The sequence below is a fragment of the Heptranchias perlo genome, chromosome 3 (assembly GCF_035084215.1).
Source record: "Heptranchias perlo isolate sHepPer1 chromosome 3, sHepPer1.hap1, whole genome shotgun sequence".
Lineage (NCBI taxonomy): Eukaryota > Metazoa > Chordata > Chondrichthyes > Hexanchiformes > Hexanchidae > Heptranchias > Heptranchias perlo.
The window spans coordinates 113,352,447-113,376,512 of NC_090327.1; the positions used below are offsets into that span (position 1 = coordinate 113,352,447).

Below are 24,066 nucleotides of genomic sequence, written 5' to 3' on the forward strand. Positions count from 1 at the left end.
ATGCTACAACTGTACAGGGTGCTGGTGAGACCACACCTGGAGTACTGCATACAGTTCTGGTGCCCTTATTTAAGGAAGGACATACATGCATTGGAGGCAGTTCAGAGAAGGTTCACTAGGTTGATTACATGTATGGAAGGGTTGTCTTATGAGGAAAGATTGAACAGGTTGGGTCTATACTCATTGGAGTTTAGAAGAATGAGAGGAGATCTTATTGAAACATACAAAATTCTGAGGGGACTTGATAGGGTAGATGCTGAGAGGATGTTACTCCTCATGGGAGAATCTAAAACTTGGGGGCATAGTCTCAGAATAAGGGGTCGCCCATTTAAGACAGAAATGAGGAGGAATTTCTTCTCCCAGAGGGTCGTGAATCTTTGGAATTCTTTACCCCAAAAAGCTGTGGAGGCTGAGTCATTAAATACATTCAAGGCTGAGTTAGACAATTTTTTGATCAGCAAGGGAGTCAAAGGATATGGGGAAAAGGCGGGAAAGTGGAGTTGAGGTAAAATCAGATCAGCCATAATCTCATTAAATGGAGGAGCAGGGTCGAGGGGCCGAATGGCCTACTCCTGCTCCTATCTCTTATGGTCTTATGGTCTTTACCTTCTCTGCTCTAAAGAGAACAACCTCAGCTTCTCCAATCTCTCCACATAACTGAAGTCTCTTATCCCTGGTATCATTCTAGTAAATCTCCTCTGCACCCTCTCTAAGACCTTAACATCCTGCCTAAAGTGTGGTGTCCAGAATTGGATGCAATACTCCATCTGGAGCCTAACCAGTGATTTTAACGACTTAGCATAACTTCCTTGCTTTTGTACTCTATGCCTCTATTATAAAGCCAAGAATCCCGTATGCTTTTCTTTTAAAAACAGCCTTCTCAATTTGTCCTGCCACCTTCAAAGATTTGTGTACTTACACCACCAGTTCTCTCTGTCCCTTCACCCCCTTTAAAATTGTACTATTTAGTTTATATTGCCTCTCCTCATTCTTTCTACAAAAAAGTATCACTTCACACTTCTCTGCATTAAATTTCATCTGCCATGTATCTGCCCATTTCACCAGTCTGTCTATGTCCTCCTGAAGTCTGTTACTATCCTCCTGACTGTTTACTACATTTCCAAGTTTCGTGTCATCAGCAAACTTTAAAATTATGCCCTGTATACCCAAGTCATTAATATATATCAAGATGAGCAGTGTCCTAATTCCAACCCCTGGGAAACACCACTGCATACTTCCCTCCAGTCTGAAAAACTGTTCACCACTACTCTCTGCTTTCTGTCCCTTAGCCAATTTTGTATCCATGCTGCCACTGACCCTTTAATTCCATGGCTTCAATTTTGCTAACAAGTCTATTATGTGGCACTTTATCAAACGCCTTTTGAAAGTCCATATACACAACATCAACCGCACTACCCTCATCAACCCTCTCTGTTACTTCATCTAAGAACTTTACATTCTACAATTTAGTGGTTGAGATCTGACATGTTGGAAGTTTCATTCTTTAGCAAAGTTTAGCTTTACACATTCACTTACCCATTGTTTTGATGAAATACAATTCAAATATTGGAAAAGTATTTTATACTTTAAATCAGGATAATAGATTTCCATGTAATTATATACAAGGGTCCTGATAACTCCCGGCCCAGTGTAAACTGAGCCACACAGAAAAGGTTAAAAGTTCGAGTCCAAGTCAGGGTTCAGTAATGGGAACTACAACTGGTGTGAAGGCCCCTGGATCTGGCGGGGGGAGGGGGGCAGAAAGAGAGGGAGGAATAATAAATCTGCCAGGATTCTTGCTCCTGTTCACAATCCGGTGGCTCTCTTTAGGAAAGTGTGCATGCGTGCACATCATGTGAAGACAAGATCTGACTTGGCTGTGATCACTCCGTCATCCCACAGCTGAGTAGTCTGTCAACAGTCACAGTCTAGACATATGCACAAGTACAGGAAGGATGCCTATGGAACTACAGGGTAAATTCACCCTATAGCTCCAAGGGAGGGAGAATGGATGTGTGGATCAGAGATAAGCTACAAAACTAGCACTGATTGGTCCTTCGAGTGCAGCTCCCATTGGGAGCAAGAGATCAGTGCGTTAACCCTGACATTCCAGTATGTGACACTGCCTTCAAGTCAGAATGGGAGAAAGGTCAGAAAATTGGGAAAAAAATTAAACATTCATTATTTATCAATCAACTGTGTGAGAATGAAAAAGGGTTAAAAGTCTACATGTTTCTCACCATTTCTCCGTGCACGGACAATCACATTAGCTGCAGATTTACTCATTACATGGACTATATAGAGTGGGCAGTTAATACAACTGGCTATAGTAATCGCTCTTTGTGTGGCTTCAGCCTCCACCTCTTCAGGTCGACAAAGTTCATGACCTTCAGGCCCAGTGATTCCCATCGAGAGCATCTTTTTTGCACCCTGCAAAAAAAAATATAGGTGGCGTGTTATTTTAAGAATTTTGTTGTACTGTGTATACATTTTAAGGTTTCTCTATGTTTGATATTATTGTGATAGAAAGTAAAATTCTTCTATATTTTACACTGTCACAATTCTTCATGCATTTCTGTAGATTTATTTTCTGTATTAGTTTTATCTTCTGGAAGTATTAATTAGAAATTGAAGGATACTGAGATCTCCAAGAAGTCCTTACTCTGCCATAGATCATTCTTTGCCTGGTTTCCTACAATCCCACTCATGAAGGACCATCACCAGGTAATGTCACTTTTTTTCCCCAACACTTCCTTGTCTGTATATCCCTCAAATTTTGGATGTGTACAACTCTCTAAATAATATGACAATTCATTTTACACAGAACTGTTATATTTGAGGGGATAAATCCCCTCAGATGGAAACTGAATTTTATTCTATTCCCCATCCCCATTTTTGAACTTATTTTCACTCTTCTTTGATTTCCCTGAACCATACACCATTTCCTGACAAACTGACCAGGCAAGAGACCTAGTCCGAAGCTCCTGCGAACCGTGCTCTGAAAGCAGCTGCTAGGAAGTGCACAAGAGCAGCTGGGTGACTGAAATTCTGACTCTCACCCTCTCTGTAGGGAAGCACAGGCTTCTGCTCAGTATCTTCCCAATGGGTTATTTGAGATAATGTCCTTACCAAGTAAGGGGGCAATGAATCTGCATCTTCATGCTGCACAGTTGTACAGCTGAGTTGCTCACTAGTGTTAAGTTCCCAAAATGTAAGGTTTAAGATTCTCTAGGCAACCCAGGGGTTTGTACGCTCGGACAGTAGGCCTCCGGAACATTCCCGCTTGCTTATTTAATTGTTGAGGGACAAAAGGGAGCACGAAATACACTAACTGGAAAATCAGAAATTACTGGACAATCCAGGACACTAAGATGTAATGCATATCTAGACTTTGGGAATGAAAATGAAGGGTGCTGGTGCACCAATGTACTGTAGTGTGCCCCTTTTATACAGCAATAAAGAGTGCACAGTGAATTTTATTCTCAGTGATGCAACGTTTTCACTGCTTTCTCTGGAGTTCTTTGATATCACTAAAAGTAGTGACGCAGGTTAATAAGGCCATAGAAAAGACAAATTAAGCACTGGGGTTCATTTCTAGAGGGATAGATTTGAAAAGCAGAGAAGTTATGTTAAACTTATATAGAATCTTTGTTAGACCACACTTGGAGTACTGGGCACAGTTCTGGTCTCCATATTATAAAAAGCATAGAGGCACTGGAGAAGATGTAAAAAAGATTCACAAGGATGATACCGGAGCTGAGAGGATATACTTATCAGGAAAGACTAAACAGGCTGGGACTCTTTTCTCCCGAAAAGGGAAGGCTGAGGGGTGACCTGATAGAGATCTTTAAGATTATGAAAGGGTTTGCTCAGGTAGATGTAGAGAAAATGTTTCCACTTGCAGGGGAGTCCAAAACTAGAGGTCATAAATATAAGATAGTCACTAATAAATCCAATAGGGAATTCAGGAGAAACTTCTTTACCCAAAGAGTGGTCAGAAAGTGGAGCGCGCGACCGCAAGGAGTTGAGGCGAATAGCATATGTGCATTTAAGGGGAAGCTAGATAAGCACGAGGGAGAAAGGAATAGAAGGGTATGCTGATAGGGTTAGATGAAGTAGGGAGGGAGGAGGCTCGTGTGGAGCATAAATGCCAGCATTGACCAGTTGAGCTGAATGGCCTGTTTCTGTGCTGTAGATTCGATGTAACTCAAGTTCCCCAAGGATCCATCCTTGACTCTTCCCTCATCTACATGTTGCCTCTTGGCAACAGCATCACGAGGTCAGCTTCCACATGTGCTTTCTGCCACCTCTCTCGACCCTTCCATTGCCTGTGTCGTTAGACTGATTATCCCACATCCAATCTTGGATGATCCTCAATTTCTTCCCATTAAAGATTGGGAAGAAATAGTCTTCAGCCCCCACCACAAACTCCATACCCTTACTACCAATTAAATTCCCCATCCCAGCCACTGACTCAGGATGAACCACACTCTTTGCAACCTCAGTGTTCTATTCGACCCCGAGTTGTGTTTCCAATCCCATATCCTCTCCATCATAAAGACTGCCTGCTTCCACCTTCGTAATATCGCCCCCGCCCCACCTCAGGCCATCTGCTGCAGAAACCCCCATCCCATGTTTTCGTCACTTCTGGACTCGACTATTACATGTTCTCCTGACCACCCTCCCATCCTCCACCCTCCATAAACTTCAGCTCGTCCAAAACTCTGCTGCCCGTATCCTATCCCATAACAAGTCCTTGCTTACTTACACTGGCTCGCAGTCCCCAAATATAAAATGTTCACCCTCGCATTTTTAAGTCTCTTCGTGGCCTTGCCCCTCCCATCTCTAACTTCCTCCAAGCCAACTAACCCTGCCGACAAACTCTCTGGTCTCTTGTACATCCCCCCCCCTCCCTTCGCATCCCCATTGGCGGCCATGCCTTCAGTCGCCTAGGCCCTGTGATCTGGAATTCCCTCCCTAATACTCTCACCTCCTTTATGACCCTCCTTAAAACCCACTTCTTTGAACATTTGGTCAACCCTCCTAATATTTCTTTCTTTAGTTCAGCAACCATCTTTTTTCCTTATGCCTCTGAAGCACCTCGGGACACTTTTTCTATGTTAAAGGTGCTATTCCAATGCAAATTCTTGTTGATTTGTACCTTTGCATTCTAATGGATTAAACCCTTTGTCTGACTTCTGTATTTGCATCTGTTCCATCCGTTATTAGAACCGCAGAGGTTTAAACACGGAGGGAAGCCATCCACCCCACCATGTGTGTGCCACCTCTTTACCAGAGCAATCAAAACTAATCCCACTGCTCTGACCTTTCTCCATAGTCTTTTAACTTCCTCTGCTTCAACTGCTTATACATTTATCCCTTAAAAATAGAATCATTATTAATAGCTTACAAAAAAAGGGAGAGAACTCAGCATTATAACAAATTACCAATCCTGGTTTAGGAATGCTGAGTACCAAGCAGAAAATGATTCATGTTCTAGCACTGCAAATACTGAAAACTAACATTTTTCAAATGTGGGCAGTGTCAGCTTTTTATTTGAATTCCCTGACTTGTAACAAAAGCCACTTTACTCTAAGAAGAAAAATACAGCATTTGTCCTATACGTAGACAGTTTATTATTCAAACAAGGCTAGAGATTTGGTAATAAGACCCACCTCTGCTATTAAATGTCCATTTTCAGCATGAACCTGAGCAATAGCTCCCAACTCCTTACACTGGCAGAAAACAGCATACAGCTCATCATCCTGAAGCATAAAGACATCTTTATACGCCATGAACATCTTAAAGGAATTCACACCTCTCTCCTTGACTAGAATTTCCATTTCTTCTTTCACCTGTGAAGAGACAGAATAAATGGGAAAGTTCACCACTGCAAAACAGTGGCAAGAGCTGGAAAATCACAAGTGTAAGATATATGGTTCCTACCATGAGGGTGGTCACCGAGTTTACTATTGCTTTCATCACATTTTTCTTTGAACAGGCTTATTCCATGTCTTTTATCCCCCCAGTTATCTCTCTTTCTGTGAACTCTCTAGTTCATGGAGTGAGACCTGATTCTACCGCTAGTTTGAGCCAGACTTTTGGAGCTGTGCAAGTCTGCTTTACACCCCTGACATCAGTGGAAAAGGAAAGAAAGAGGTCACCGTTTTCCGCATGCCAAAAGAAGTTAAAATTACCCCTGTGATGTGTGAATATAGAGAAAAATATCAAAGTCTTGATCATTGCACTTCGAGCGTGGCAGTAGTTAAGATTGTTTAAAATAATTTCGGGTACGATAGTGTAGTGGGTTATGTTAGTAATCCAGGGAACGCAAGTTCTAATCCCACTATGGCAGTTTGAGAATTTGAATTCAGCTAAAAAAAAAATCTGGGGAAGAAAAAACGGTATCAGTAAATGTGACCATGAAGCTGTCAGATTGTCGTAAAAACCCAATTAAATGTCTTTAGGAAGGAAACCTGCCATCCTTACCCTGTCTGGCCTATAGGTGACTCCAGTCCAACACTAACGTGGTTGATTCTTAACTGCCCTCTGAAGTGGCCTAGCGGGCCATCAGTTGTATCAAACCGCTACTCGGCGGTTCAAGGCAGCGGCCTCTCAGGAATGGGCAATAAATATCACTCTTACCAGTAACGCCTACATCCTGAGAATGAATTAAAAGATGACTTCATGCATTTACAAAGAGTGAATATTTAAAAGTGATAGAGAATTATACTGTTGTATTTAAAGGTCTGGGACACAGCACAGAAGCAGAGCATAGTCAGTTCAACCAAGGAAAGTGCCCATGACCTTCTGTGATAAAGTTCATGAGCTAGATAGCAAGCAGAATCAGTGGTGACAGTAGTCAAATCAAACAGTGAATGAGTGAAAACATCAGCTTCATTTGATAGGAAGCAAACAAACATGAAAAAAAAAGCAACAAAAAAGATCTGGGCCCCGATATTAGCGGGGAGGCGGGATGGCAGCGGGGGAGGGGGGCGATTGGGCACGTGGGTAACCCGCCCAATAAAATCGGTCCGTTCCCCATGTGATCACGGGTAAATTGGAGCCACTTAACATGGCTTCCGGGTTTGCCGTCGGAAAGCTGCGCAGTGGGCGGACTGCACACCCACATCACAGGCTGTCAGCTGGAGGAGCTCTATTTAAAGGGGCAGTCCTCCAATGGCTGCTCCTGGAGCAAAAACCCAAACAGCACAATGGAGCAGCCCAGGAAAAAGGCTGTTCCTAGATTCAGCGATGCCTCACTCCAGGTGCTACTGGATGGAGTGAGGAGGAGGAGGGATGTCTTCTACCTGGCGGATGGAAGAAAGTGACCTGCCTCTGCCACCAAGAAGGCTTGGCTCGAGGTGGCAGAGGAGGTCACCAGCAGCAGCAACGTCTCCTGCACATGGATCCAGTGCAGGAAGCGCTTCAATGACCTAACTAGGTCAGCCAAACTAAGTACACTTACTCATTCTCCTACTTTCCATCTTCCACATCACCGCCCCCACCCCCCAACTCATTCTGCACTGCCAACACTACTCTATCACATCACTCCTCACACCCACTCAAAGCTCATCCTCAACTTACCTGCACTTCCTCACCTCCCCAGTACTTATCCCACCACTACCACTCAACCCAATCCTCATACGACGTCATGGCTCTGTCTCATACTCACCCTCTGATGCACCTCTTTCACTTTCAGCCGCACCCAAAACCAATGCATTCAGCGGTTGGCCACGTCACCATCCCTCACTCACGTCTCTCTACTTTCTCCCCTTATAGGAGAAGAGAGCCAAGAATGCACGGGAGAGGGCGAGGACCAAAGGGGGACCACAACAGGTAGGCGTGCTCACAAACGTGGAGCAGGAGGTGCTGGAGGTGAGCCGCACCCTCGAGTGCCTGTCCGTCGGGGACACCGAGACTGGCACCCGACAAATGTCTGGTGACAGAACTTTAACATTCAGCACTCATAATATCAATTGATGTTAATATGCCTTGCCATCTTCAGCACCTCAACATCTGACCTCATGCTTAATATTGCTTCTGTTCTTTTATAGGGCCTTCAGTGATCGCTGTGATGGTGGAGGGCGATTCCTCAGAGGACCTGCCGGCCTCCGAGGGTGCACGGTCACATCTGAGCGAGCCATCCACCAGCGCAGATACACACACCTCGGTGGGTCCCAGTCCGCAGTTAGTTGCAGTCACACATGGTGAGTCACCACACACGAGCACGAGCAGACACTGGTGGCAGCGGCAGCTGTGGAGAGTCCGCGTCGATGGGAGCACTCTTCTCCAGGCTCTGCTTGCTGGAGACAGATGCTGAAACCTGGGGGCCATCCTTTAAAAGAAGAATGATCGAGGGGCAGCAGCACATTTGCGAGGTGCTGGAACAGGTGCCACGCACACTCTCCACAATCGCGCAGAGGATGGAGGAGTCCAACTCCTGCCTGAGTGGAATAGTGGCACATGTAAGGGAGGGCATCTCTGAGATAGTATTGCGGGTAACTGCGGGAATGTATGCAATGGAGGGAAGGCTAGGCTCCATCGAGCTTGAAGCACGGCTCACAAATGAGTCCATCCAGACCCTGACAACGGCTGTTCGGACTCAGGGTGAACAACACTCTGCCACCTTAAACAGGCTGACAGATACACTAGCACTGGCCTTACAAGGCTTCACACATGTCCCCCAAACTGTCGTCCAGCAGAGTGGTAGGAGTGGTGTGGGCCTGGCACAGGGGAGGGATGATGGTGAAAGGGGACATGGAAGTGGGGACGCCACTCAAAGCGTCCCCACGTCTCACCCGTTGCCCCCCTCTCAACCAGTACCCGCAATGCTGCCTCCTCTCCAGGTGGTCGAGTCTGCCCCTGCACAGGTGCAGGTGGAGCAGTCTTTGGAGGGGCCGTCTCGGGCACCAAATCCCAGAGGACATAGGCCCAAAGCATCTAATCGGTCAGGGCATGAACAAGAGCAACCTGCCACTACCTCTGCTGCAGCCACAGGGGATGCACCACGTAGAAGTAGTCGGAAGCGAAAGGCGAAGGTTTTGTGAGCACAAAGGGAATGCACAAGGGTGTTTGACATTTGGTTATGTTTTTTATTTATATTTGCTTTTTGTTAAAACGCACATTAAATATTATTATTGTTACCACTACTGCCATGTCTTGGCCACTCTTGACTGGCTTCTGTAATAAGGCCCTTTCATGAGGTTCACCATGAATGCCCACACCGTTGGGTCACTCTACAGTGGGTGTATGTGTAGTTGCAGGACTGTTTTGTGCAGGGAGGGGCGGGGGGAGGGGCACTGGTGTGGCCGCTGCTCGATCCAGGTGGTGAGGACTGGAGTCTTCACACTCTCTGATGTTAGGAGAACCGTTCACATATCAGTGACTCCCTGGCCTCACCAGCAGCCAGGTGAGCCGCTGTTCTGCCCTTGGGTTGCTCCTCCTCCTCCTCCTCCTCCATCTCCTCCTCTTCCTCCTCCTCAATGTGGGTGGCAGATGTGGATGGGGCCTCCTCAAGCAGCACCCCTCTCTGTTGTGCCATGTTGTGCAGGGCAGAACACACAACTATAATGCGTCCCACTCTGTCTGGTGCGTATTGAAGCGCTCCCCCAGAACGATCAAGGCATCTGAAGCGCATCTTGAGCAGCCCTATAGCATGCTCAATTGTAGACCTGGTAGCGATGTGGTTGTCGTTATATCGACGCTGTTTCTCGGTGGTGGGATCCCTCAGAGGTGTCATGAGCCATGTGTGCAGCGGGTATCCCTTGGCCCGAGAAGCCAGCCCTTGCGGGTGTTCGGTGCGTCGAAGAGGGGCGGGGTGTTGGACTCCCGGAGGATGAAGGAATCATGGCAGCTGCCAGGGTATCTGGCGCACACGTGAAGGAATCTCTTGCAGTGGTCACAAATGAGCTGAGTGTTGATGGAGTGATAGCCCTTCCTGTTGATGAATAATCCTGGCTCGTGTGGAGGTGCTCGTATTGCTATATGGGTGCAATCGATTACACCCTGCACCTGTGGGAAGCCAGCCACAGTGTGGAATCCCACTGCCCTCTCCGTCTGGCTGAGGTCATCCATGGGGAAGTTGACGTAGTGCGAGGCCCTGCGAAACAAACTGTCGGTGAGCTGCCTTATGCACTTGTGTGCAGACGACTGAGAGACCCTGATAATGTCCCCTGTGACACCCTGGAATAATCCGAAGGTGAAGAAGTTGAGGGCAGTGGTGACTTTGACAGCGACAGGTAAGGAGATGCTGCTCGGCCCAGCCGGGAGCAGCTCGGCATGAAGGAGGCTGCAGATGTCTGCGACTACCTGGAGACTGACTCTGAGCCTCCGAATGCTCAAAGACGTCCAGGAAACTGAGCCTCGGTCTGTAGACCCTGTGGCGAGGGCAGTGCCTCCTGCGACGTCGCTCTCTCTGTTGTTGCCCTCCGTGCTCTTGTGCAGGTGCCTGTGGTGCAGCACTGTGTTGTGGAGTTCCACATGGCAGAGGTGGACGGTGTGCCTGGCGAGGCTGGTGATGTTGCTCGTCCTCGGATGAAGTGGTGAATGCAGCTATGGCATCCCCCCATCCTGACGGTGTGAGTTTGAGGGGGTCTGCAAAGTAGGTAACTTTGTTTACAAGGCAAAGTTTTGGGTGAAAAGTAAGAATTTTGAGTGGAAACATAACGGTCTTGCAGCCAAAACCTTGTCTGAAGTAACAGAGTGCCCTGCTGCAATAAATGATGTTTTCTCCCCACCTGTCAAATAATCATTTGCATCTCCCACTGGCTGCTGGCTGAAACACGTCTGTTGCAACAGGGAGTGTTTCCCACAGCACAGAAAACACGCTGAGGATGCTTCAAAATTGCACCCCTGCCAAAATGTCTACTCAATCAGGTATCTCAAGTACTTTAACTATCTGTCAAACTATGCAAATTATCAATCCGCCGGCTTTAATTGCCGGTGGGACTCTCGCATTCTGGAGGCACGCAAGCACCCGAATGCGTCACTAGGGAACCCAGAAGTCAGCGGGCTCCGAACCCGCTCTGGATTTCTACGATTTTAGGAGTCCCCAATGCACCCCTCTGCCATCTGGAAATTGGCCCCCTGGTTTCATATCTAGCCATGGTGAACTATTTAGATTTAATTGGTCAGATTTTTTTTTATTTGTTCATGGGATGTGGGGGTCGCTGGCGAGGATAGCATTTATTGCCCATCCCTAATTGCCCTTGAGAAGGTGGTGGTGAGCCGCCTTCTTGAACCGCTGCAGTCCGTGTGGTGAAGGTTCTCCCACAGTGCTGTTAGGTAGGGAGTTCCAGGATTTTGACCCAGCAACGATGAAGGAACGACGATATATTTCCAAGTCGTGATGGTGTGTGACTTGGAGGGGAACGTGCAGGTGGTGTTGTTCCCATGTGCCTGCTGCTCTTGTCCTCCTAGGTGGTAGAGGTCGCGGGTTTGGGAGGTGCTGTCGAAGAAGCCTTGGCAAGTTGCTGCAGTGCATCCTGTAGATGGTACACACTGCAGCCACTGTGCGCCGGTGATGAAGGGAGTTTAGGTTGGTGGATGGGGTGCCAATCAAGAGGGCTGCTTTGTCCTGGATGGTGTCGAGCTTCTTGAGTGTTGTTGGAGCTGCACTCATCCAGGCAAGTGGAAAGTATTCCATCACACTCCTGACTTGTGCCTTGTAGATGGTGGAAAGGCTTTGGGGAGTCAGGAGGTGAGTCACTCGCCGCAGAATACCCAGCCTCTGACCTGATCTTGTAGCCACAGTATTTATATGGCTGGTCCAGTTAAGTTTCTGGTCAATGGTGACCCCCAGGATGTTGACGGTGGGGGATTAATTGGTCAGATATTACAAAATCACTAAGATAATTGAAGAAAGCACAACATTGCACTGGACTGATGAGCAGGATAGGAATTTTCAAGAGCTGCAACGCCTGGTGATAAATTCCAATGCTGAAATACTACAATATGATGAAGACAATAGGGATTACCATTGATGCTTCAAGTATAGGAACGGCTGCTTTAGTACCAAAAGATGACCAACACAAAACCTATGCCTATGAGCACTTACATTAACTGAATGCCATTATGCCCAAATAGAGAAAGAACCTGCAGCTGGAGTACTGGGGATCTAAAAAGTTCCACAAATATGTGTGTGTAAGAAACTTTATAATGGAGTGTAGTCATGAGTCAATTGTAAAAAAAAGTCGCTTCATGAAACACCAAGATGACAGAGCACGCTATTTAATTGTAACCGGGCAGTTCAACATTAGAATACAAGAAAAGGTACAGAAATGTATGTAGTTGATGCTGTTGAGTTAAACTACCTAACTGCAACTGATGACAAAGATGATCAAATAACTTTTCATGGTAACCTATCTCAGTATTGATACCACACTTGTGCCTGCCAGCCAGGGGAAACCTATAAAGCCACCAAGGAAATGAAAAAAGCCAAAAGGTCAGCAAGGGATGACGTGTTTGAACCAGGGAGATCTGTGACGCTGGGTTCAATATTCTACCCCCTGCCTCTCTCTCGCCCGCCCCCCCGCCACCCCCCCCACCCCACTCCTGCATAGCACATTCTCATTGGACGCAGTGGGGTTAAAATCAGCCATTGAGACATGCTCCAGAGTGTCCCGAATTCCTGAATGTTATTGTTAAAAAATAAAATAAAATTTCCTCCAACTAAATATTGGGAAAACGGAAGCCATTGTCTTTGGTCCGCGCTGCAAACTCCGTTCCCTAGCCACCGATTCCATCCCTCTCCCTGGCCAATGTCTGAGGCTGAACCAGACTGTTTGCAACTTTGCCGTCCTACTTGACCCTGAGATGAGCTTCCGACTACATATCCACTCCATCACCAAGACCGCCTACTTCCACCTCCGTAACATCGCCCGTCTCCACCCCTGCCTCAGCTCATCTGCTGCTGAAACCCTCATCCATGGCTTTGCTACCTCTAGACTTGACTATTCCAACGCCCTCCATGCCAGCCTCCCATCTTCCACCCTCCATAAACTTGAGTTCATCCAAAACTCTGCTGCCCGTATCCTAACTCGCACCAAGTCCCGTTCATCCATCACCCCTGTGCTCGCTGATCTACATTGACTCCCAGTCTGGGAACACCTCGATTTTAAAATTCTCATCCTCATTTTCAAATCCCTCCACTGCCTCGCCCCTCCTTATCTCTGTAACCTCCTCCAGCCCTGCAACCCTCCGAGGTCTCCGCTCCTCCAATTCTCGTCTCTTGCGCATCCCTGATTTTAATCGCTCCACCATTGGTGGCCGTGCCTTCAACTGCCTAGGCCCTAAGCTCTGGAATTCCCTCCCTAAACCTGTCCGCCTCTCTACCTCTCTCTCCTTCTTTAAGACGCTCCTTAAAACCTACCTCTTTGACTAAGCTTTTGGTCACCTGTCCTAATATCTCCTTATGTGGCTCTGCATCAAATTTAGTTTGGTAACGCTCCTGTGAAGTGCCTTGGGACGTTTTATTATGTTAAAGGCGCTGTATAATTGCGAGTTGTTGTTAATTAAACAAAAATGTTAATCAGTATTTTTACTGTACCTTTGCACTCCACCAGGTTACAGCCACATGGAACGAGTAGTCACAACAGACTTTAGGATCTGCCCAGCTTTTCCATTTGTCATAGGCCTCTAACAGAGAGACACCTTTGTGGCCCAGCACAAAGTCTAATATCATGGTGGTGCCTCCAGCCACAGCAGCCTGGAAAGAATGAAATATCACAGTTACCTTTATTTTAACATATTCAGACAAAACTAACCTCCATGTAAACCATGTGATTTGACTGAGGTTTCTAGGATTTGTTGTGAGCTTCTCCTCTGTGTGTAAGCCTTACATTTGTTTACATTACATTAGTATCAGCTGTGGCTCAGTTGGTAGCACTCTAGCCTTTGAGTCAAGATAGGTCATAGGTTCTAAGTCCCATTCTAGATACTTGAGCACAAAATCTGGACTGACACTCCAGTGCACTAGGGAGGGTGTGCTGCACTGTTGGAGGTGCCATCTTTGAGATGTTAAACTGTCTGCCCTCTCAGGTAGATGTAAAAGATCCCATGGCACTATTTTGAAGAAGAGCAGGGACGTTATCCCTGGTGTCCAGGCCTATATTTATCTCTAAAACAGATTAACTGGTCATTATCAAATTGCTGTTTGTGGGAGCTCGCTGTGCGCAAATTGGTTGCCCTGTTTCCTACATTACAATAGTGACGAAACTTCAAAAATACTTCAGTGGCTATAAAGCGCTTTGGGATGTCCTGAGGTTGTGAAAAGCACTATTTTTATAAAGGCAAGTCTTTTTTTTTAAGTATTTAGTGGACCAAAGGGAAGAGGTTATGGCTGGGGTTTTGTATTTCTGCACGCACCAGCCCGCCATTTTCTTTCCATTCACTTCAATGAGTGGAAAATCACAGGCTGGCAACCACAGAATCACAGAATCATAGATAAGATGAATCAAAGGTGAATCCAAAGAGCTTCTACAAATACATAAAGGGCAAAAGGGTAACTAGGGAGAGAGTAGGGCCTCTTAAGGATCAACAAGGTCATCTATGTGCGGAACCACAAGAAATGGGTGAGATCCTGAATGAATATTTCACATCGGTATTTACGGTTGAGAAAGGCATGGATGTTAGGGAACTTGGGGAAATAAATAGTGATGTCTTGAGGAGTGTACATATTACAGAGAGGGAGGTGCTGGAAGTCTTAACGCGCATCAAGGTAGATAAATCTCCGGGACCTGATGAAATGTATCCCAGGACGTTATGGGAGGTTAGGGAGGAAATTGCGGGTCCCCTAGCAGAGATATTTGAATCATCCACCGCTACAGGTGAGGTGCCTGAAGATTGGAGGGTAGCAAATGTTGTGCCTTTGTTTAAGAAGGGCGGCAGGGAAAAGCCTGGGAACTACAGACCAGTGAGCCTGACATCTGTAGTGGGTAAGTTGTTAGAGGGTATTCTGAGGGATAGGATCTACAGGCATTTGGAGAGGCAGGGACTAATTAGGAACAGTCAGCATGGTTTTGTGAGAGGAAAATCATGTCTCACGAATTTGATTGAGTTTTTTGAAGGGGTAACCAAGAAGATAGATGAGGGCTGTGCAGTAGACGTGGTCTACATGGACTTCAGCAAAGCATTTGACAAGGTACCGCATGGTAGGTTGTTACATAAGGTTAAATCTCATGGGATCCAAGGTGAGGTAGCCAATTGGATACAAAATTGGCTTGACGACAGAAGAAAGAGGGTGGTTGTAGAGGGTTGTTTTTCAAACTGGAGGCCTGTGACCAGCGGTGTGCCTCAGGGATCGGTGCTGGGTCCGCTGTTATTTGTTATTTATATTAATGATTTGGATGAGAATTTAGGAGGCATGGTTAGTAAGTTTGCAGATGACACCAAGATTGGTGGCATTGTGGACAGTGAAGAAGGTTATCTAGGATTGCAACGGGATCTTGATCAATTGGGCCAGTGGGCCGATGAATGGCAGATGGAGTTTAATTTAGATAAATGTGAGGTGATGCATTTTGGTAGATCGAATCGGGCCAGGACCTACTCCGTTAATGGTAGGGCGTTGGGGAGAGTTATAGAACAAAGAGATCTAGGAGTACAGATTCATAGCTCCTTGAAAGTGGAGTCACAGGTGGATAGGGTGGTGAAGAAGGCATTCGGCATGCTTGGTTTCATTGGTCAGAACATTGAATGCAGGAGTTGGGATGTCTTGTTGAAGTTGTACAGGGCATTGGTGAGGCCACACTTGGAGTACTGTGTACAGTTCTGGTCACCCTATTATAGAAAGGATATTATTAAACTAGAAAGAGTGCAGAAAAGATTTACTAGGATGCTACCGGGACTTGATGGTTTGACTTACAGGGAGAGGTTAGACAGACTGGGACTTTTTTCCCTGGAGAGTAGGAGGTTAAGGGGTGATCTTATAGAAGTCTATAAAATAATGAGGGGCATAGATAAGGTCGATAGTCAAAATCTTTTCCCAAAGGGAGGGGAGTCTATAACGAGGGGGCATAGATTTAAGGTGAGAGGGGAGAGATACAAAAGGGTCCAGAGGGGCAATTTTTTCACTCAAAGGGTGGTGAGTGTCTGGAACGAGCTGCCAGAGGCAGCAGTAGAGGCGGGTACAATTTTGTCTTTTAAAAAGCATTTGGACAGTTACATGGGTAAGATGGGTATAGAGGGATATGGGCCAAGTGCAGGCAATTGGGACTAGCTTAGTGGTATAAACTGGGCGACATGGACATGTTGGGCCGAAGGGCCTGTTTCCATGTTGTAACTTCTATGATTCTATGATTTAACCAGTCAGCTACTGCAAAAGATGCACAGCTTTTCAATCTGGTAACTTTAACAGAGCCAAACTTTAAAGCACTTTTACTGCTACGGAGCTTTCCCATATGAAAACATTGATATCACTGCTCCAGAGTCCATTGCTCTAAGCAGACAATGTTGAAGTGGGTTAGAGTTAGTTGACTTCAATGAGACTTCATGTGGCACAATATCGGTCATAAAAACAGTTATTATATTTTTATCAGGCCTCTGCAAAAAAAGATTTGCAAACCAAACCTCTTAAACATTTCACTAAGAATTCAATGTTGTGGACTTGGTACAGCTGTTGTTGCTGCATACTTTATTTATTTATTATATTAAACACTAATGTCATAATACATAGCCTCAAAGTCTTTCCCTGCCTATCCAAAGGTTTTGCATTTTTCTATCGCTGTCTGTTTGAGTACAGTTGATGGGGAAGCAATTTAAAATGTTTATGTGGCTCGAGCTCAGTATTAGTTAAGTTTCCACTCCAAAATCACTAACCCCACTGTCTCCATAATGAAAGGCTGAAGATTTACATATTTACAAACTACTGCACTGATAAAAGCACACCTTTAACACCATTAAAGGCTACAGCTTTAAATTAACAAGTCTCAAGAGATACAAGAAACTAGAATCCCACCCCCCCTACAGAGTAGTAGATATGTGGAATGGACTCCCAGATATAAACAGTTCATTAATTAATCACTAATACACATAGAAAAAAATGGAAACACTCAGCAGGTCAGGCAGCATCTGTGGCGAGAAAAGCAGAGTTAACAGCCCCAATATTTACCGAGAGGTAGAGAGGGAGCAGGGGAGCCTGTTTGCGGGAGGAAACATGAAAATGCCAGGAATGCGGAGGTCCTGCCAAATTTAATGGTAGGACCTCTATCATTTTTTATTCCTTTTCCTGCCCCGCAGCCGACCAGATTGAAAGCCTGGCCGGCTGACCGTTGGGGACGGTCCCTAGCAACTGGGAAACATCGCAGGTTGGTGGAGGGGGGGGTCGGACCGGCAATCAGGAGGGTAGGGGGACCAGGAGAGATCGCGGGGTTGGTGGGGTTTCGACCGTTTGAGGCAGAAGATTTGCTTGAGGGGCCGGGGCGGGGGGGGGAAGGGGGGAAGGGCTCCTGCTCCTCCTAGCCCACAGGCAGTGCTGGAAAAAGCACTTACCTGCTGGATCCAGCAGCTCCCGCCTCCCTTTAGTTGTCGGGTTTCCCGAGCCTTTGGAAACCCGGACGGCCAGCGTTAAATTTAAATCGCTGCCAAAGTATCAGGAACGGAGCCTCATTTACATAATATAATGATGGACCCAACTCTCCAGAGTGGGTTACCCAGACGCCCCCAAACCCATTACGGTTGAAACGTGGGCAGACGCGTTCGCTGCAGGTTGGGATCAGGTTTTGCAAATTTGCCAATTTAACCTCCCACCCACCCCCGACCCTCTCCCGCCTGTCATGGGGGGGGGAGGGGGAGTTAATATTTCCCCCAAAATGGGGGGCCTGGAGATGGTGGGGGAAGAGGGAAGAGGTGGAGGGGGAAGAGGGACGAGATGGAGGGGGAAGATGGACGAGATGGAGGGGGAAGAGGGACGAGATGGAGGGGGAAGAGGGACGAGATGGAGGGGGAAGAGGGACGAGATGGAGGGGGAAGAGGGACGAGATGGTGGGGGAAGAGGGAAGAGATGGCGGGGGAAGAGGACGAGATGGAGGGGGAAGAGGGACGAGATGGCGGGGGAAGAGGGAAGAGATGGAGGAGGAAGAGGGACGAGATGGCGGGGGAAGAGGGACGAGATGGAGGGGGAAGAGGGACGAGATGGCGGGGGAAGAGGGACGAGATGGAGGGGGAAGAGGGACGAGATGGAGGGGGAAGAGGGACGAGATGGAGGGGGAAGAGGGAAGAGATGGAGGAGGAAGAGGGACGAGATGGCGGGGGAAGAGGGACGAGATGGAGGGGGAAGAGGGACGAGATGGCGGGGGAAGAGGGACGAGATGGTGGGGGAAGAGGGAAGAGATGGAGGAGGAAGAGGGACGAGATGGCGGGGGAAGAGGGACGAGATGGAGGGGGAAGAGGGACGAGATGGCGGGGGAAGAGGGACGAGATGGAGGGGGAAGAGGGACGAGATGGAGGGGGAAGAGGGACGAGATGGCGGGGGAAGAGGGACGAGATGGAGGGGGAAGAGGGACGAGATGGTGGGGGAAGAGGGAAGAGATGGAGGAGGAAGAGGGACGAGATGGCGGGGGAAGAGGGACGAGATGGAGGGGGAAGAGGGACGAGATGGCGGGGGAAGAGGGACGAGATGGAGGGGGAAGAGGGACGAGATGGAGGGGGAAGAGGGACGAGATGGAGGGGGAAGAGGGACGAGATGGCGGGGGAAGAGGGACGAGATGGTGGGGGAAGAGGGAAGAGATGGAGGAGGAAGAGGGACGAGATGGCGGGGGAAGAGGGACGAGATGGCGGGGGAAGAGGGACGAGATGGAGGGGGAAGAGGGACGAGATGGCGGGGGAAGAGGGACGAGATGGCGGGGGAAGAGGGACGAGATGGAGGGGGAAGAGGGACGAGATGGCGGGGGAAGAGGGACGAGATGGTGGGGGAAGAGGGAAGAGATGGAGGAGGAAGAGGGACGAGATGGCGGGGGAAGAGGGACGAGATGGAGGGGGAAGAGGGAAGAGATGGAGGAGGAAGAGGGACGAGATGGCGGGGGAAGAGGGACGAGATGGAGGGGGAAGAGGGACGAGATGGCGGGGGAAGAGGGACGAGATGGAGGGGGAAGAGGGACGAGATGGAGGGGGAAGAGGGACGAGATGGCGGGGGAAGAGGACGAGATGGCGGGGGAAGAGGGACGAGATGGCGGGGGAAGAGGGAAGAGATGGCGGGGGAAGAGGGAAGAGATGGCGGGGGAAGAGGACGAGATGGCGGGGGAAGAGGACGAGATGGCGGGGAAGAGGGACGAGATGGCGGGGGAAGAGGACGAGATGGCGGGGGAAGAGGACGAGATGGCGGGGAAGAGGGACGAGATGGCGGGGAAGAGGGACGAGATGGCGGGGGAAGAGGGACGAGATGGCGGGGGAAGAGGACGAGATGGCGGGGGAAGAGGACGAGATGGCGGGGAAGAGGGACGAGATGGCGGGGAAGAGGGACGAGATGGCGGGGGAAGAGGGACGAGATGGCGGGGGAAGAGGGACGAGATGGCGGGGGAAGAGGGACGAGATGGCGGGGGAAGAGGGACGAGATGGCGGGGAAGAGGGAAGAGATGGAGGAGGAAGAGGGACGAGATGGTGGGGGAAGAGGACGAGATGGCGGGGGAAGAGGACGAGATGGCGGGGGAAGAGGGACGAGATGGCGGGGGAAGAGGGAAGAGATGGCGGGGGAAGAGGACGAGATGGCGGGGGAAGAGGACGAGATGGCGGGGAAGAGGGACGAGATGGCGGGGAAGAGGGACGAGATGGCGGGGGAAGAGGGACGAGATGGCGGGGGAAGAGGGACGAGATGGCGGGGGAAGAGGGAAGAGATGGCGGGGGAAGAGGGAAGAGATGGCGGGGGAAGAGGGACGAGATGGCGGGGGAAGAGGGACGAGATGGCGGGGGAAGAGGGACGAGATGGCGGGGGAAGAGGGAAGAGATGGTGGGGGAAGAGGGACGAGATGGAGGGGGAAGAGGGACGAGATGGAGGGGGAAGAGGGACGAGATGGTGGGGGAAGAGGACGAGATGGCGGGGGAAGAGGGACGAGATGGAGGGGGAAGAGGGACGAGATGGTGGGGGAAGAGGGACGAGATGGCGGGGGAAGAGGACGAGATGGCGGGGGAAGAGGACGAGATGGCGGGGAAGAGGGACGAGATGGCGGGGAAGAGGGACGAGATGGCGGGGGAAGAGGGACGAGATGGCGGGGGAAGAGGACGAGATGGCGGGGGAAGAGGACGAGATGGCGGGGAAGAGGGACGAGATGGCGGGGAAGAGGGACGAGATGGCGGGGGAAGAGGGACGAGATGGCGGGGGAAGAGGACGAGATGGCGGGGGAAGAGGGACGAGATGGCGGGGGAAGAGGGAAGAGATGGTGGGGGAAGAGGGACGAGATGGAGGGGGAAGAGGGACGAGATGGAGGGGGAAGAGGGACGAGATGGTGGGGGAAGAGGACGAGATGGCGGGGGAAGAGGGACGAGATGGAGGGGGAAGAGGGACGAGATGGTGGGGGAAGAGGGACGAGATGGCGGGGGAAGAGGGACGAGATGGCGTGGCCTGGAGATCGCGGGGAGGGAGTGTTGGGGCGGGGGGGGAGGAGCATTTCTGCTCCTCCTGGCCCACAAGCATTGCTACAAAAAGCACTTACCTGTTGGATCCAGCAGTTCTCGCCTCCGTTCAGCTGCTCGGTTTCCCGAACCCTGGGAAACCTGGGCTGCAGCAGTTAAATCTAAATGGCTGCTAAAATCTGAGGCACACAGTCCTATTAACATATTTAAATTACTGACACGTCTCTCGAGAGCAGGTCACTCACCTGCCCCCCAACCCGCCCCAGTTAAACCGGAAGTAGGCGCGTTCGCAGGGGATCGGGGTCGGGTTTCACATTTGTAAGAACGGGGGTGGGGTGTTGATGGTGGGCTGGCAGCGGCCTCAGGACTGCCGTGAATCTGGGAGGAGCACTCCCGCTCCTCCTGATTTCACATCAAAATGAAACCTGTCGGCAGGCGATTGCTTGCTAGGCCGCATCCACGACAGGAAGACCTGGATGGGTCAGGCACATCGCCTGCTCCACTCATGGCAGAGGGGTCCCAAAACATGGCTTAGGCCCCTCATTACCATATGCAAGGGATCGAACAACCCGAACAACCTGAAAAATGGCCCCAACCCAACATCGGGTCGATACGCGTCCTTGAGGCCCAGGGTGTTGTCCCCAAAATTTGCCCTTGCTGTGCCCATTTTACACCCTTCCATTTGCCAACTGTCCAATGACTCCCACTGGAAACTATTAACAGAGACATGAGGAAAAACATGGTTGGGCTTAGCTGTGATGCCTCACATGGTAAAGTGCTGCCATTCACTGTGGAGGGATTTCATCTGATTGCTATTTGTAGTGAAATAGTAAACATGTTCTTTATGCATATAGTGAACGAGGAAACCTATGCTTACTCGCTACTATGTTAAAGGCGCTATATAAATGCAAGTAGTTGTTGTTGCAAATTCACACAGGAAGGAAGGTCACTTGGCCAAAGTGCCTGTGGGCATCCAGGATCCGTGGAATTGAACTCAGGCAAAAGGCAACACCTTCGGAACAGAGAACTGAAAAGGGACAAGGAAGAACTTCCACCACACATAGCATTTCCCTTACGTTAAAAGCTATAAGTCTTTTCTTTCCTGACCCTTTACATCGCCTGTAGGAACAGCGAGTGTTGAAGTTTGGGAGTAGCAATTTAAACACAGACCCAAGGCTGCCATTGGGATGAAGGGGTTGGGAGACAGGGCAACACATGGATTTTCAGGTTCAGGTATGTAGTCAGATCACCAGCCAGGCTGCTTTTTAAAATGCAGTAGGTAATTCAGGGCTTCCAGGGTGATGAGACTTAACTGGAAAATGTAATCTTCCCCTCTGTCTTTACTGATAGTTTGAAGTCTATCTGCATCAGACTGTAGTGTTAGCAGCACACGTGGCAGCTGGCAGCAGCAGCAGGCCTAGGTTACCTTCAACTTTTTGGAGACCTTTAGACCCTGTGGCAATTTTTTATCACTCTGAAAAAATGCTCTTTAGAGTACAGCAGGATCACCTCATAGCAGCCTGAACTCTGACCTGCCCAACTATTCTTCCCCAATCCTGGACCCACTGACATGAGCAGACTGGAATGTTATAACTGGTTTTGGCCATGTTTATAATGAAGAAAAGATAAATATATCTGATGAAATGTTATATGGAGGTCAATTTAAATATTAACCGAATAAGCTTTTATCAGAAATGTCAGCGGGAATAGGCAAACAGTTTTAACTCTTATTCGGAAAATAGGAATACATGGTATTAATGGGACGGTGGTAACTTGGGTACGTAATTGGCTAAGGGATAGGAGGCAGAGAGTAATGGTGAACAGATGTTTTTCTGACTGGATTGAAGCATGCAGTGGGGGTCCCCCAGGGATCAGTATTCGGACCATTGCTTTACTTGTTATATATAAATGACCTGGACTTGGGTATAGGGAGTACAATTTCAAAGTTTGCAGATGATACAAAACTTGGCAACATAGTGAATAGTGAGGAGGATAGTAGCAGACTTCAGGAGGACATAGACAGACTGGTGAAATGGGCTGACACAGGGCAGATGCAATTTAATGCAGATAAGTGTGAAGTGATGCAATTTGGGAGGAACAACATGGAGAGGCAATATAACCTAAATGATACCATTTTGAGGGGGTTGCAAGAGCAGAGAGACCTGGGGTGCATATTCATAAATCTTTGAAGGTGGCAGGGCAAGTTTATAAGACAGTTAAGAAAATGTATGGGATTCTTGGCTTTGTAAATAGGGGCATTCAATACAAAAACAAGGAAGTCATGCTAAACCTTTACAAATCACTAGTTAGGCCTCAGCTGGAGTATTATGTATAATTCTGGGCACCACACTTTAGGAAGGATGTCAAGGCCTTAGAGAGGGTACAGAGGAGGTTTACTAGGCTGATACCAGAGATGAAGGACTTTAGTTGTGTGGAGAGATTGGAGAAGCTGGGATTGTCCTCCTTAGAGCAGAGATGGTTAAGGGGAGACCTAATAGAGGTATTCAAAATAATGAGGGGTTTTGATAGAGCAAATAGGGAGAAACTGCTGCCTCTGGCAAGTGGGTCAGTAACCAGAGGTCATAGATTTAAAATAATTGGCTAAAAAACTAAAGGGGAAATGAGGAGAAATTTCTTCACACAGACGGTTGTTAAGGTCTGGAACGCACCACCTGAAAGGGCGGTGGTATCAGATTCCATTGGAACTTTCAAAAGGCAATTGGACATGTACTTGAAGAGGACAAATTTGCAGGGTTATGGGGAAAAAGCTGGGGTGTGGGATTAAACTGGGCAGCTCTTTCAAAAAGCCGGCACAGGCTCGACGGGCCAAATGGCCTCCTTCTGTGCTGCATTGGCTACTGAATGAGTTTTACGTGATTCCGGCAGAAAGAGAGGACATTGTGTCAAGCACTATACCAGCTCTGAGCAGCAGCACAGCTACTACAAACCCTGGAAAATATAGTGAGTTGGAGGAAGGGGCATTGGGTGAAGCACGATGCAGAAGGGAGAAGAGCAAGTGGGGGTGGAAGGAGAGGAAGATGATGTGCCATCTTCATGGAGGTTGAATGTATGTTTCTTCATTGATGACCCACAGCAGTACAGTGCCAACAGCTGCTCGTAAATAGTTATGATGTGGAGATGCTGGTGATGGACTGGGGTTGACAATTGTAAACAATTTTACAACACCAAGTTATAGTCCAACGATTTTATTTGAAATTTACAAGCTTTCGGAGGCTTCCTCCTTCCTCAGGTAAATGTCAGGAACTCCTCGAAGCCTACGCATTTATAAATCACAGAACAATACATGGTGATTACAGATAGTCTTTGCAACTGCCCGTTGCCAAGGCAATCACAGTGTTCAGACAGAGAGGTGTTACCTACAGAGCCCCCGAATATACAGTCAACAAAAAAAAACAAACAGAAAAAAAAACAGAGAGAGAGAGGCAGAAACATCCGGAAGGCAGAGAAAGCCAGCAAATGACCCGTTATATTAAAAACAGATAG

General features: G+C 48.4%; 1 protein-coding gene across 1 annotated transcript in view; it reads right to left on the bottom strand.

Moving 5' to 3' along the window:
* dpys (dihydropyrimidinase) overlaps nucleotides 1-24,066 on the bottom strand; it is a 68,554-nt gene that overhangs the window by 19,651 nt on the left and 24,837 nt on the right. Inside the window, exons 2-4 of the mRNA XM_067976426.1 lie at nucleotides 13,550-13,708; nucleotides 5,676-5,855; nucleotides 2,241-2,430 (exon numbers count right to left, since the gene is read on the bottom strand). Coding sequence (XP_067832527.1) covers nucleotides 2,241-2,430; nucleotides 5,676-5,855; nucleotides 13,550-13,708 — 529 coding nt within the window. The remainder of the gene's footprint in view (nucleotides 1-2,240; nucleotides 2,431-5,675; nucleotides 5,856-13,549; nucleotides 13,709-24,066) is intronic.